The sequence below is a fragment of the Leucopleurus acutus genome (genome assembly GCF_964270905.1).
Source record: "Leucopleurus acutus genome assembly, chromosome: X".
NCBI lineage: Eukaryota > Metazoa > Chordata > Mammalia > Artiodactyla > Delphinidae > Leucopleurus > Leucopleurus acutus.
In genome coordinates this window covers 25,841,830-25,853,982 of record NC_139148.1, presented here as the reverse complement: position 1 = coordinate 25,853,982, position 12,153 = coordinate 25,841,830, and the positions used below count along the sequence as shown (strand labels likewise).

General features: G+C 50.1%; 1 protein-coding gene across 1 annotated transcript; it reads right to left on the bottom strand.

Annotated features, from left to right (window-relative positions):
- Positions 1 to 4,571: 4,571 nt before the first annotated feature.
- LOC309977944 (melanoma-associated antigen B1-like) lies at positions 4,572 to 5,624 on the bottom strand (the record flags this gene model as incomplete). The annotated part of the gene is made up of 1 exon (XM_082864320.1): positions 4,572 to 5,624. One exon carries the CDS (start codon positions 5,622 to 5,624, stop codon positions 4,572 to 4,574), a length of 1,053 nt encoding a protein of 350 aa, XP_082720446.1.
- Between the last annotated feature and the right edge of the window lie 6,529 nt (positions 5,625 to 12,153).

The following is a 12,153-nucleotide window of genomic DNA, read 5'->3' as shown; positions in this document are numbered from 1 at the left end:
GATTGAAAGACCAGGTGTCTGGTTCCAGAATCTCACGCTACATATCGCCTTTCTAGATGGTGTGAGATAAACGTGCTCCAGAACTATGTTGAAACTCATGAACTATCAGGAACTTATCCTCTGATATAAATTTTCTCTTTATCAATCCACCAGCTGGAGAGAGAATAGTCTATAGGTAATCTTTTTGTTTTCATTCTGTAGGAGAAATAATCATGCGTCACTTCACTCTTCTTTTGTAAATTATTTGCTTATTTTTCCCATTTTAAAGGCTTCCCTAACGTCTGTAATTAGAATTTCCCATGTCTTTTGAAGTTTATTTTTCTTAACCTTAAAAATATTTTTAGGAATAGTATGTGCTCCCTGTGGAAGACAAAGAACATAAAAAATTAAAATATGAACTGCTAGCCCTTAATGTACTTATTAGTAAACTTCCACTGCCCAATGTAGAGCCACAAAACGTAGCATCGTAACACAACAACTGTTTCTTCTCACAGATCTACAGGTTGGCTGAGGGGCTCTACTTCACGCTGTAGCTTAGGACCAGAGGGCTGGCTGGGACCTTTTCTAATGGTGATGACAGTTTTAAAACGTGAGGTGGGTCTTATAAGTGCTGTCACAGAAAGATCTTGCATTCACTTCCATTAAGTTACAAGAGCAAGTCACAGAACAATATGTACACTGTGGCCCCTGTGTTTTTAAAAATTCAACATATTTTTGTAGCACATCTATGTACAAAGAAGCCTCAAATTAGCTTTAGACAGTTAATTTTGGTTACTTTTGAAAAGGGGGCTGAATTTTCGAGCAATGTTGTAAGGGGGGAGATTGTGATTTATGTGTGTAAGAAGCTTTTATAAGAAGAATATATATGCTATGATTAGCTGTGTCATTAAAACATTTAAATGAGCCTAAGAGTAGAAATAGTAGTTGTGTATCACTCGGATTAAGTAACTGCTAACTGACGCAACAGAGAAAACCTGATATCTGAATGACTTAACACAACAAAAGTCTGTTTCTTGTGCACATAAAATCTGATGAAGGTTGGCAGAGGCTCACCGCTCACAGATGACTCCGAGATCCCGGCTATGTACGTCGCGTGGCTCCACACCTCAACACGGGCTCTCTCTGTTTGCTGCTGAATGGAAGAGAAAACACAGAGGTGCCATACTGACTCCCTCGTGCCTTGGTCTGGAGGTGACCCTTCCTAATTACAAATGGACTGGGAATATAGTCTCCCCAGGAACCCAAGGAGAGCAAGACAGGATGTGGATGAGGTTTGCAGTCTCCCATAAACTGGTGTATAGTGTGTGCTCAATAAAGAGCAAATACTGCAATTGCTTATGACAACAACCCTCTTAGTTAGTTGGAGGAGTTTCTGAGAAGGCCAAATTTACCTTGAAATTCACCAAGTTTTTCTTGTGCCTACTATGTAAGACATGTTTTCAAATACAGGATTCCATCTAATTTCCAAAAGTACCCTGTACATCTCAGCAGAGAGGGCTTTCACCAGTACCTTTCTGCATTGCCAATTGCAATAACCTGTGTAACCTCAGTAGGCTGGGAATTTTCTCCTAACTTCTGGTTGCATGGTCAAAATCATAGCCACCCATCACCTGACTGAACATACCTGAACACCCAAACAGGTGCCATTAAGCATATTGAACAAACAGCATCTCCCCTGGGACCGATACAGACAAGGATTACTGGGAGGATGGTGAATTACTTTTCCTTGTTATTCAAAGCTAGCATGTCTGCCAAAGAACCATTTTCCACCTCCAAGAAGGACTCCAAGATGAGTTTTCAGGAATTCAGCCTCAGTAGATGTTTGTTTACACAGTGATTTCCTTGGTCCCTCCTCCTTTACCACTTAGGAAGAAGGCTTTGGTTTTGGACCCCTTAATTAAGTTCACTCATCAGTGTATGGATTCAGTGGCCAGATTCAAAGAAGACACTTCATTAAAATCCTACTGCAAATATCACGTTGTTTCAAACAAGGCCTCCCTAGCCTTGGGGTTATAAGCCAAGGCCCTGTAGAGTCCATACCAAATCAGAGTCTCGTCACCAGCAGGCTTGCAAACACTGAGAATGTGGTGGAGGCACCCAGTGGGGATGAGGAGGTGTGTAAACGTCACTGTCTGAAGTGAACAGATACATGGAAAGGGCAGCTGCTGTCCCAGGGGTCCACGGTGACGAACGGGATCTGCGGGGAGTCGGGATGCTCCGAGTCAGGGGAGGGCAGGGCATATGGGCTGTCCGTTCCTCCGGGAGCTGAGTGCAGCCTCCAGAGGAAGATGCAGAGAAGAGCTGGCCAGCAGGTCAGCTTCCAGTCTGGACACGAGGGCACACTGGGGAAGACCCAGGGGCAGGGCGCTGTGATGCCGCAAAGTGCTGGGACTGGACCCCCGTGCCGGGACCGGGGCAATCAGCTCTCAGGGAAGCCTGGGGCGAGGGTTAGGAGGATCCTAGGTAAATGAAGCCCACAGACAATCCCCAAATGGTGTCTGATTCTCATGTTCACCTTCGTTCTTTAGGCCTGCTTTTAATATTTTGGCTACAAGTTCCTCTTTCTTATTGCCTGAGAGACGTCACGGAGCAGTGAGAGGAGAAATGGATTAAGAGACAGAAGGGCTGCCTCAGGCTGGGAGGAGTAGAACAGTATGGGCTCTGGAGGAATTCAGACCGGGCTGTACTCCCGGTTCTGTCACTTTACCAGTCCGGAGAATACTGCAAGTTCTTTGTCTGCCAAGTGGGTTTGATAAGCCTCATCTTATAGAACTGTCGGAACATATGTGATATATGTAAAGCACCTGGCACAGTGGCTGGCGATGTCTGGGTCTTTCATGCATGGCAGTTATTATGATGCTTATTTTCATACCAGAAGAGACTGGTCTTCTCTGTCCTAGAGATACCCTCATCTCTAGGAATTTTTCATTTTATCCAGGAGATGTCAGAGACTATGCAGGCCTCTAGGACAAAGAAAGATGAATTAACCAAAGTGCTCCTTAGCAAGTAACCCTGACTACATTTTCCCTAGCAGAGAATATGTTGTTTCATTTGTGGAGGCAGGGGTTCCACCAGGATGCAAATCAAACCTTATAGAATTTGTGTCAAGGACCAGTAATTCCCCTGCCTCCCAAAACCCCCCCGATTTTCATGTGTTTCATCACCACCGAAGTCTGGGCCCATTTAGGAGTTCTGCCAGATTACACTCAAGACAAACAAATCTCATATATTAACGCATATATGTGGAATCTAGATAACTGGTACAGTTGAACCTCTTTGCAGGGCAGGAACAGAGATGCAGATATAGAGAATGGACATGTGGACACGGGGGAAGGGGGGGTGGCATGAATTGGGAGATTAGGATTGACCTATGTGCACTACCATGTGTCAAATAGACAGCTAGTGGGAACCTGCTGTACAGCACAGGGAGCTCAGCTTGGTGCTCTGTGACCACCTAGATGGGTGGGGGGAAGTCCAGCAGGGAGGGGATATATGTATACGTTTAGATGATTCACTTCATTGCACAGCAGAAACTAACACAACATTGTAAAGCAATTATACTCCAATTAAAAAAACCCGATAACTAATTAATGGAGTGGGCTGGGGCTCCTCCAGCCCAGGGCACAGAGTGCCAGCACAGGGGCTTCTCAGCATCCCACCACAAAGGAGACAATCTGCATAAAACACCTGGTTTGTTTGGGCACCGTGTTCACCTGCACCGGGGCAAAAGCACTGGACCCCTGCTCACCATTATCACAGCCTCATCTAGCCCACCATGCAGCCAACTTAAAATTACCTCCCAAGGAGGGATTTGCAAAATAACCAAACCTCAAAGTGTTCTGGCTACGAGAATTTATACTTCACTGCTCTCATCTGGACTCTCTCCCCACCATCCTCACTGGGTTTTTCCATCACACCACCTTCCTTATATAATAGGTGCTCTTATACTCTCAACATCTACAGGCAGGTGCAGGGTCTTTTTTATCTTAGCATCATCACTACCAGCACAGAACCTTCCAAAGAGCAGATGCTCAATTACAGATGGGAATCAATGAGGCACTGAGTGAGGAATGTAACTTATTACTATCTAATTTTGTCGGCATTCTTGAATAAGCTAAGGACATCTAGGTGTATATCTTTGAATTTTACAAAGAGAAAGACAAAGGTGAATAAGACAAACCAAAATTTGACTAAACTTTACTTTGCTTTTCATTTTAAAACCACAGCATTCTTTCACATTTCCAAGAAAATTCCTATTCCAATGCCATATTATCTCAGTCCAGAACCCCAGAAAGATGCAAGGAGTTTTCACATGGTACTACACAGTACCTAAACTCTTACGCTTAAACCTGATAAACAACAACAAATATGTGATCCATGTCATTTATAAACTTGGATTCTGAATCTAAAGAAACATTCTAGTGAAAGAAACATTTGAAAGATACTAGTGTAAAACAGGAACACAAAGAAGATATATATTATGATCTTTCCAGCCCCAGCTTAGCCTCTCACTACTGAAAAGGTTGGCAGCGTTGGTCAAACACAAAGTGAAGAAGCTGCCTCAGACCTCACTAAGGGTGGGAGGAACTGCTAGACATGACCTTGGAAGGCGCACTGGCCTTGACTCGAGTACCAGCCCTGGCTGCAGCTCGGGCTCGGGCTCGGGCTCGGGCTTGGGCTCTCTCTTCCTCATCTCTCAAAGCCTTTTCATAATGGGCTGGAAAGGCACTGGGGACGGTACCAGTGACCCTGGCCACAAACTCCAGGACTTCCATCTTGGTGGTTTCAGCGCGGGCTCTCCGGCCCCACAGGAACTCATAGCGCGGGGGATCGCTGTCGCACACCTGACGACACACCAGGTACTTTTCCTGCACCAGATCTTCTGTGATAAGCTTCCTGGGCTCCCCAAAGATTATGTGACACCTTCCAACATAAACACCCAAAACATTCAGGTATTTCCAGATCTCCTTCTCAGAGGCGCGGTCGCCACGCAAGAAGATCACACCGAGGAGAAGCATCAGAAGCCCATTCTTCTGAAACCGCCCGCCACTGCTCCGACGCCCATCATCGCTGACATGTAGCTTGCTGACAAGGGTATAGGAATCACCACCCGGCTTGACTTCCTTCAACTCAAGACCAAAGACCAGCTGAACGCACTCAGCAGCTCTCCTGAGGATCTCAGGGAACTTCCCCTTGTACCTTTTGTTCACAAGCTTCAGCAAGTCTGCCTTTATAATGGGCTCTTCCATTGTATACTTCTCCAGCAGGAATTCTATCAACATTCCCACCTTTTTCATTAGAGGATCTCTCTGAAAGCTCTCACCAGAGGCTGAGGCGCGGGAGGAACTTTTCCTTGCTTGAACCGGGCCCTTGGCGCGCACATCAGATCCTGGGCCTGAAACCCCTGCAGCACGAGAGCTAGTGGCTGGGGCTCCCTGAGGCTCCTGGCGAGTGCCAGCAGCAGGGGAGCTCGGGGGAGTACCCCGAGAAGGAGAAGAGGGGCACGAGGGCGACTCTTCTCTCTGTGCTGCAGTGGCCTGAGCACCCCCGAGATTCTGGGTCTCCCTCCGGGCCTGGTGGCGCTTCTCGCGGGCACGGAGCTTACTCTTCTGCCCCCGAGGCATGACTATGGGCAGGGACAGCAAGCGGGGGAGTGGGCAGGAGAGCAGGTGATGCTGGAACCTGGGGGAGGGAAGGTGAGAGGGTGTGAGCACCTTCAGCAGGGAGGTCCCACCCTGACTTGAAGAAGGCCGCTCTGCACGTTTCCTTGAGGGCACTGCTCTAGGAACCACTAGGCTCTTGTTCTTGGTCAGCCTGTCCCCTGAGAACCCAGTGTAAGAAGCGAGAGTGAGTGAGCCTCAGGCTACAGCCTGCCAGCCCTGCCTGTGGCTGACGGCGGTGACCACAGATCCTGGTAGGGTAGGCCCTCTCTGGGTTCCAAGGGTCCCTTTCGTTCACAAACAGGATTGTCACATCGACTCTTGGTAGGGCCGGGACCTCTTTCCTGTGCTGCTCTAAAGGTGACACCTCAAAGCTCCCTGGGGCCCACGAGAAGGAACTGAGTCATGGACACTGTCGGGGTGCACAGCGCTGACACTTCTGTGGGGCCTGCTCTGTCCTGAACTCGTTGGTCCTCAACCATTCAGCGTCCTCATCTTGTCGACACCAAGGGTCTGGGACACCTCCTGCTGCCCCTGGTGCGGCACCTTCAGACGAAGGATCTCGTCTCCCTTAGAAATGATACAAAGAAATGAGGAGCCTCCGCCTGACAACCATGCTCTGGGCCTTCAAGGGCTGAGCAGAGGCCTGGGCAGGACTGTTTATTATGCCTTTGATTCGGTGGAAGGGGGGTGTGCTACCTTCAGTCGTCATTCACAGTCCCCACTGGGTCTCCTGGGAGGATCTGGGGGCTCCTTTCTCTCTTGACTTGAGGACATTTCCTCACAGTACGGCCCACAGCTCCCTGAGACCGAACAGTGGAAGTGACGATGGCCTTATCTGGCCACAGCGCCCCTAGTCTCCAGAGGCTGAAAGCTGCAGCAGGCAGGCTGAGGCCCTATAACGTGTGGTCCTCCCTCACGGTCCCCATTTCTCACTCAGAGGAGGGCCTACGGTTCCTCCCTCTGCTGACCCATCACACCAAGATGCTGACTTCCCTGTGAGTTCCGAGTGGGGAACTGATGGGCACTTGTGCCTCACATCTGTGCCCGGGGGCGCCTCTAGGAACGACAATGGAGGGGGACTCTGCGCGGTCCCCGCTGGCACGGGGTGGACTTCCCCCCACAGTCCTCAGCATCTTCTCCGTGAGTCCTGGCAAATCCCGGAAATCCTCCCTCTGCTGATCTGAGTTCGCTTGCATTACATTAAGATTCTCACCTTCCTGAGATCCCCAAGATGAAAGAAAGGGTGAGCCACTGCCAGTCACCCCCGTCCATGCCCTCCCTGGGTTGGTAGCAAGGGCTGGACTCCACGGGACCCCACTGTTGCGGCATCGTTGGCCTCTTTCGCCCTCACTCAGACGGCATCTACGCTCCTCCCTCAGCCCACCTGAGTCTTCTGGCCTCAGATCAAGGCCCACATCTGCCTGGGTCCCTGGGGCCCGAAGTGAGGGGTGACACATCAGGCTACCTCTACCTGGGGTTTCCCAGGGCTGAGGGGGGTGGGAGTTTGTGGGCCCCCACTGCTTTGGGTGGGTCTGCATCTACATCATCCCTCAGTGTCCTCACCCTGACGCACAGCAGGACTTGGACATCCTCTGTGTCTTGACTTGACGTCTATCCCCTCACACTAAGGCCCCCAACTCCCCGAGACCCGCTAGAAAGAAAATTTTCTTGTCTCTCTAGCTACAACTGTGTGTGGACTTGCAATGCTGACAGGCAGGAAGAGATTCTGTGGCCCTCACTATTGTGGTGTAGGTGGTCCCCTCAATTCTCAGGGTCCTCTCCTTGGATCCTGGCATTACCTGGAAATCCTCTGGCTGCTCACCTGAGCCCATACTCCCATCAAGGAGGTTCCTCACCTCCCTGCCATGGTCCGGGAAAACGTGAGTGATATTCATCAGGTCACCATGCCTGAGTCTCCCTCCCAGGTCTGAGAGTAGGGATGAGATTCTATGGGGTTCACTTCTTTCTGGGTGGGGCTCCCTCACGTTCACTCGGTGTTACCACCTTGACTCTCGTTAGGAACCAGGCTTCTTCCCTATGTTGAATGAGGCCTCTCCCATTAGACCCAAACCCTGACGTCCCTGAGACCACCCTTGGAGGAACTGAGAGGGCAATTCAGCCTGAGAGCTCTAAACCTGGCTTCCCAGGGTGAAGGCAGACGTGGCACTTTGTGGGGTCTCCTCTGTTCTGGGGGAGTCGGTTGTCTCATTCCTCACATAGAATTTGTGCTTTGACATCGATCATGGCCTGGGACTCCCCTTCTTCTGCTGAACCGGGCAGCCAGCCCTTAAAGCAAGGCCCTCATCTCCCTCAGACCCCACAGGCAGAAGTTAGGGGGCACCTGAGCCTGCCAGCTCTGCCCTGGGCCTCCCGGGGCTAACGGCAGGGGCGGCATGAGATGCAGCTCTCTCCACTGTGTATGGAGCAGTCTCCATTTCCTCACTCAGGATCTTCACCTTGACTCTGAACCCTGCCTGGGACTTTGCCCTCTGCTGACGCGAGCCCATGACCGTCAGAAAAGGTCCTCATCTTCCTGGGACCTGAGCTTACAGTCAGAGTGAGCCTCATTCTGCCAAAGCTGATCTGGGGCTCGGCTACGCCTGGTAACAGCAAGGGTGGGACTCTCCGACCCCACTGTTCTGGAGTTGGTGGCTCCCTCAGTCCTCATTCAGGACTCTGGCGTCCAGTCCGGGTAGGGTTTGGGATTCCTCCCTCCACTGACCCGAATCTACATGCCTCAGGCCGAAGCACTCACCTCCTTGAGTAGCTAGAAGAGAAGTCGGGGGCTCCACATCCCGGCTACCTTATCTGGGGACTCCCAGGTCTGAGAGCAGGGCTGCTGATTTGTGCAGTTCCCTGTTTTCACGAGAGGTCTGCTTACTAACACTGATGGTCCTACCTCTGCTTCTTTTAGGGCCAAGTCTCCTCCCTAAGCTTAATGGGGTTGCCTTATCTATCTATCCATCCATCCATCCATCCATCCATCCAACTACCTTTGTTTTACATTTCACACCCTTTACGCATTTACTTCGTAACTGGTAGTTTGTATCTCTTAATTGTCCTCACCTAATTTCTCTCCTCCCCCCAACCACGTTTGTTCTCTGTATCTATAACTGTTTCTGTTCTGTTGTTTGTTCATTTGTTTTGTGTTTCAGCTTCCACATGTAAGTGAAATCATACAGTATTTGTTTTTCTCTGTCTGACTTATTTCACTTAGCGTACAGAACACCCTCTTGGTGCACGCCCCCGCCCTTTCTTTTTGGCCGCACCATGTGGCATGTGGGATCTTTGTTCCCCCACCAGGGATCGAAGGTGCGCCCCCTGCAGTGGAAGCGAGGAGTCTTAACCACTGGACCGCCAGGGAAGTCCTGCCCCCTTTCCATAAAGGCCTTTCTCTACCCGAACGTCCCCTAGCCCCCAACCCCACTTCCCACCCCAGGCAGAAATGAGGGGTTCTCTCAGCCTGAATTACTCTAGGGCATCGCGCGAGTGAAGGCGGGAGGGGGCCCCGTGCAGTCACGCCTTTCGGAAAGAGGGACCCTCGTCAGCTCTGAAGGTCCCACTTTCCACCTGCTGGGGACAAGACTACACCCTTTGCCTAAGAAGCCGCCCCCTCTAGACAAAGGCCCTCCACTCTCTGAGGCCCTCCAGACGGCAACTCCTCTGGCATATACATCATATCAGGGTCCCACGCTGCTGATGGCAGGCAGGGGCGGGAGGCGGGGGTCACCTCTGTTATGGGGGGAGGGGGGAGGGAAGGTCCCTTCAGGCTACATTCAGGTCCTCACCGTGGCTCCGGACGAGTCCTGAAAACCCACGCTCGGACGAACAAACGCCGCGGCTCCCGGTCGGGCTCCTCGCTTCCGAAGCGGAAGTCGGGGGGAGCCGCATCCGGCGCTGCGTGGGGTCTCCGAGGGCTGACGGCAGGGGCGGGACTCTGCGGGAACGCCCACTGTTCAGGGGTCAGTGGTCCCTGCGTCCTGCTGGTGCCGTCTATCAGAGCCCGGGACCCCTCCCTCTATGGTCCCGTGTCCTCCAGCCTCCGAACCAAGCCCTCACCTCCCCGAGGCCCTAGTAGGGGGAAGTCAGGGCAGTGCTCCGACCATCTCTGCCTGACAAGACGGGCGCCACCCTATGAGCCTCCCTCCTTGGGGGAGAGACCCCCTCATTAGCACTGAGGGTCCTCATCTTGACTCTGGTTATGGCCAAGACGTCCCCCTCTGCAGAACTGGAGTCTGATCCTGCTAGATGAGGCCCTTCCCTCCCTGAGATCACTCGGGTGGAATGAGGGGATGACTCAGCAGTAGCTCTTCTGGGTCTCCCAGGGCTAAGAACTGTACAGAATTCTATTTGGCCCCCTCTGCTTTTGGGGGTCCCCTCATAACACTCAGCATCGTCACATGAATTCTTGTTAGGGCTCAGGTCTCTATCTCTCTGCAAAACTGAGGCCAACCCCATTAGACAGAGACCCTCACCTCACTGAGACTTTCCAGGCTGAAATCAACCTGACATCTATGGCCAGAGCTTCCCGGGGATGACAGCATCAGAGATTTTCCCGGGGCCTCCTTTTATGCTGTGCGTGCTACCCTTAGTCCACATTCAGATCCTCACCTTGACACATGATCAATCCTGTAACTCCACTCTCTGCTTTCCTGAAGCTGCTTGTCTTACATCAAGATCCTACTCTCCTAAGAATTCCAAGTTGAAAGTCAGGGTGATCCTCATATGACCATAGTCCATTGGGGCCTCCAAGAACAGGCAGCAGGGATGCAACTCTATTGGACCTCACTGTTCTGGCTGGGTCCTTCCATGATTCCTCACTCAACGTGCTCACTACATCTAACAAAGCCTGGCACTCCTCCTTCTACGGAACTGAGGTCACTCTCCTTAGTCTTTGGATAACTCCTATATTCAGGGGTGATCGTCTCCTCGGTCCTCATTCATGGGGGTTCTTATATCAGCTTCTGTCTCTTGATTAAAGGCTTCCTGGGAAACGCATATTCCTAGAAACATTTGACCAGTTACCCTATTGCAAATCTCGGGAGAAAATGGGTCTCTGTCCCGAAAGTGATGTAAGATTAGGAAAATGCAGCACAAATTAAGGACCTCAGGACAGATGTTACGCTGTCAGAGAAAAACAGCTGATATATTCCTTCTCTTCACCAGCCAGACTTAGGGTAGTTCTAAAATATTTACTTTCTACATAGAAGGATAGAGCCAGATAATCTTGTAAGCCCCTGATCATTTGAGGGTATCTGATTTTGCACATGCAGATGATCATATTGTTACCGAGCATTATCTCTTTCTCTCCTTTATTCATATCTCTTGTTTATTTCCGTATTTGTACTGCTGTGGGTATGTATTCCAATCCAGTGTTTTGGTCACAGAGTCCTTCTTTTCATCACTCAAGATACATTTTGAAGTGGTAGAAGACAGTGAATTAACTGACTCATGATCAGCCTCAGGCTGGGAGGAGTGGAATGGCGCGAGCTCTGGACAAATTCAGACCAGAGGTCCAGTCCCAGCCATGTGACCTATTAGCTGTGTGAACTCAGGTCCATCACCAAGCTCTGTGAGCCTCAGGTGAAGTGGCTTTGTTAAGCCCTATTTTGCAGGGCTAGTGGCATGCAGGTAATGTATGTAAAACACCTGGCACAGCGCCTGGACCACATTGAGACTTTACACAATGTCTGTTTTTACCATGATTATGATTATTTTGGCTGCAGACGATACCACCCACCCTGAAGGAATTTTTAAATCCAGGAGATATCAGAGAATATGTGGCATTCTAGGACATGGAACACCAAATCAGTCCAAAATGCTGTTTACAAAGAATCTTTAATTTCCCCAATAAATCAAATATGAAAATTATATTTTCCTTCCAACTGAATGAAATTCAAATATTCTAGAATTTGCTTCCAAGACTAACTCTTTCTTCCTTCCAAGCTGCCCTTTCATCTAAACTAAACAACCCCTATCGTCATTAATTTTACCGTCACCGAAAATCTACACCTCTCGTAGACTTTGCGGAATTACAACCAAAAAAAAAAAAACAAAACTGAATGCGAATGCCCTTTTAATAGAATGGGCTCTGACTCCTTGTCCCCCAGCAAAGAGTATCAGCCCACTGGCTTCTGAGTTTCCAGTTTCAGACTACTGTCACCTTTATTTCAAAGACACTCCTTGGAGATGATGTGCATAAAACACCTAGGTTGTGCACTGTGTTCACCTGCACTGGGACAGGAGCACGGGGCACGTTCCATCCCTGCCCCGGGTGGAGATTTCTCTCTGGTTTACTCATGGTTTCAAAGTAACTGTTAAGGGCAGTTTTCCATTCCAGGCTTAAGTCTCTCAACTCTGAGACCCACCATCTGAGGGTCTGGCCCCTGTTCAGTGTTTCCACAGCCTCACTGGCTGGCTCACCATACGGCCTAACTTAAAATTATCTCCCACTGCAGGACTTTTATATTGTCCTAAAGTCTCAAAGTGC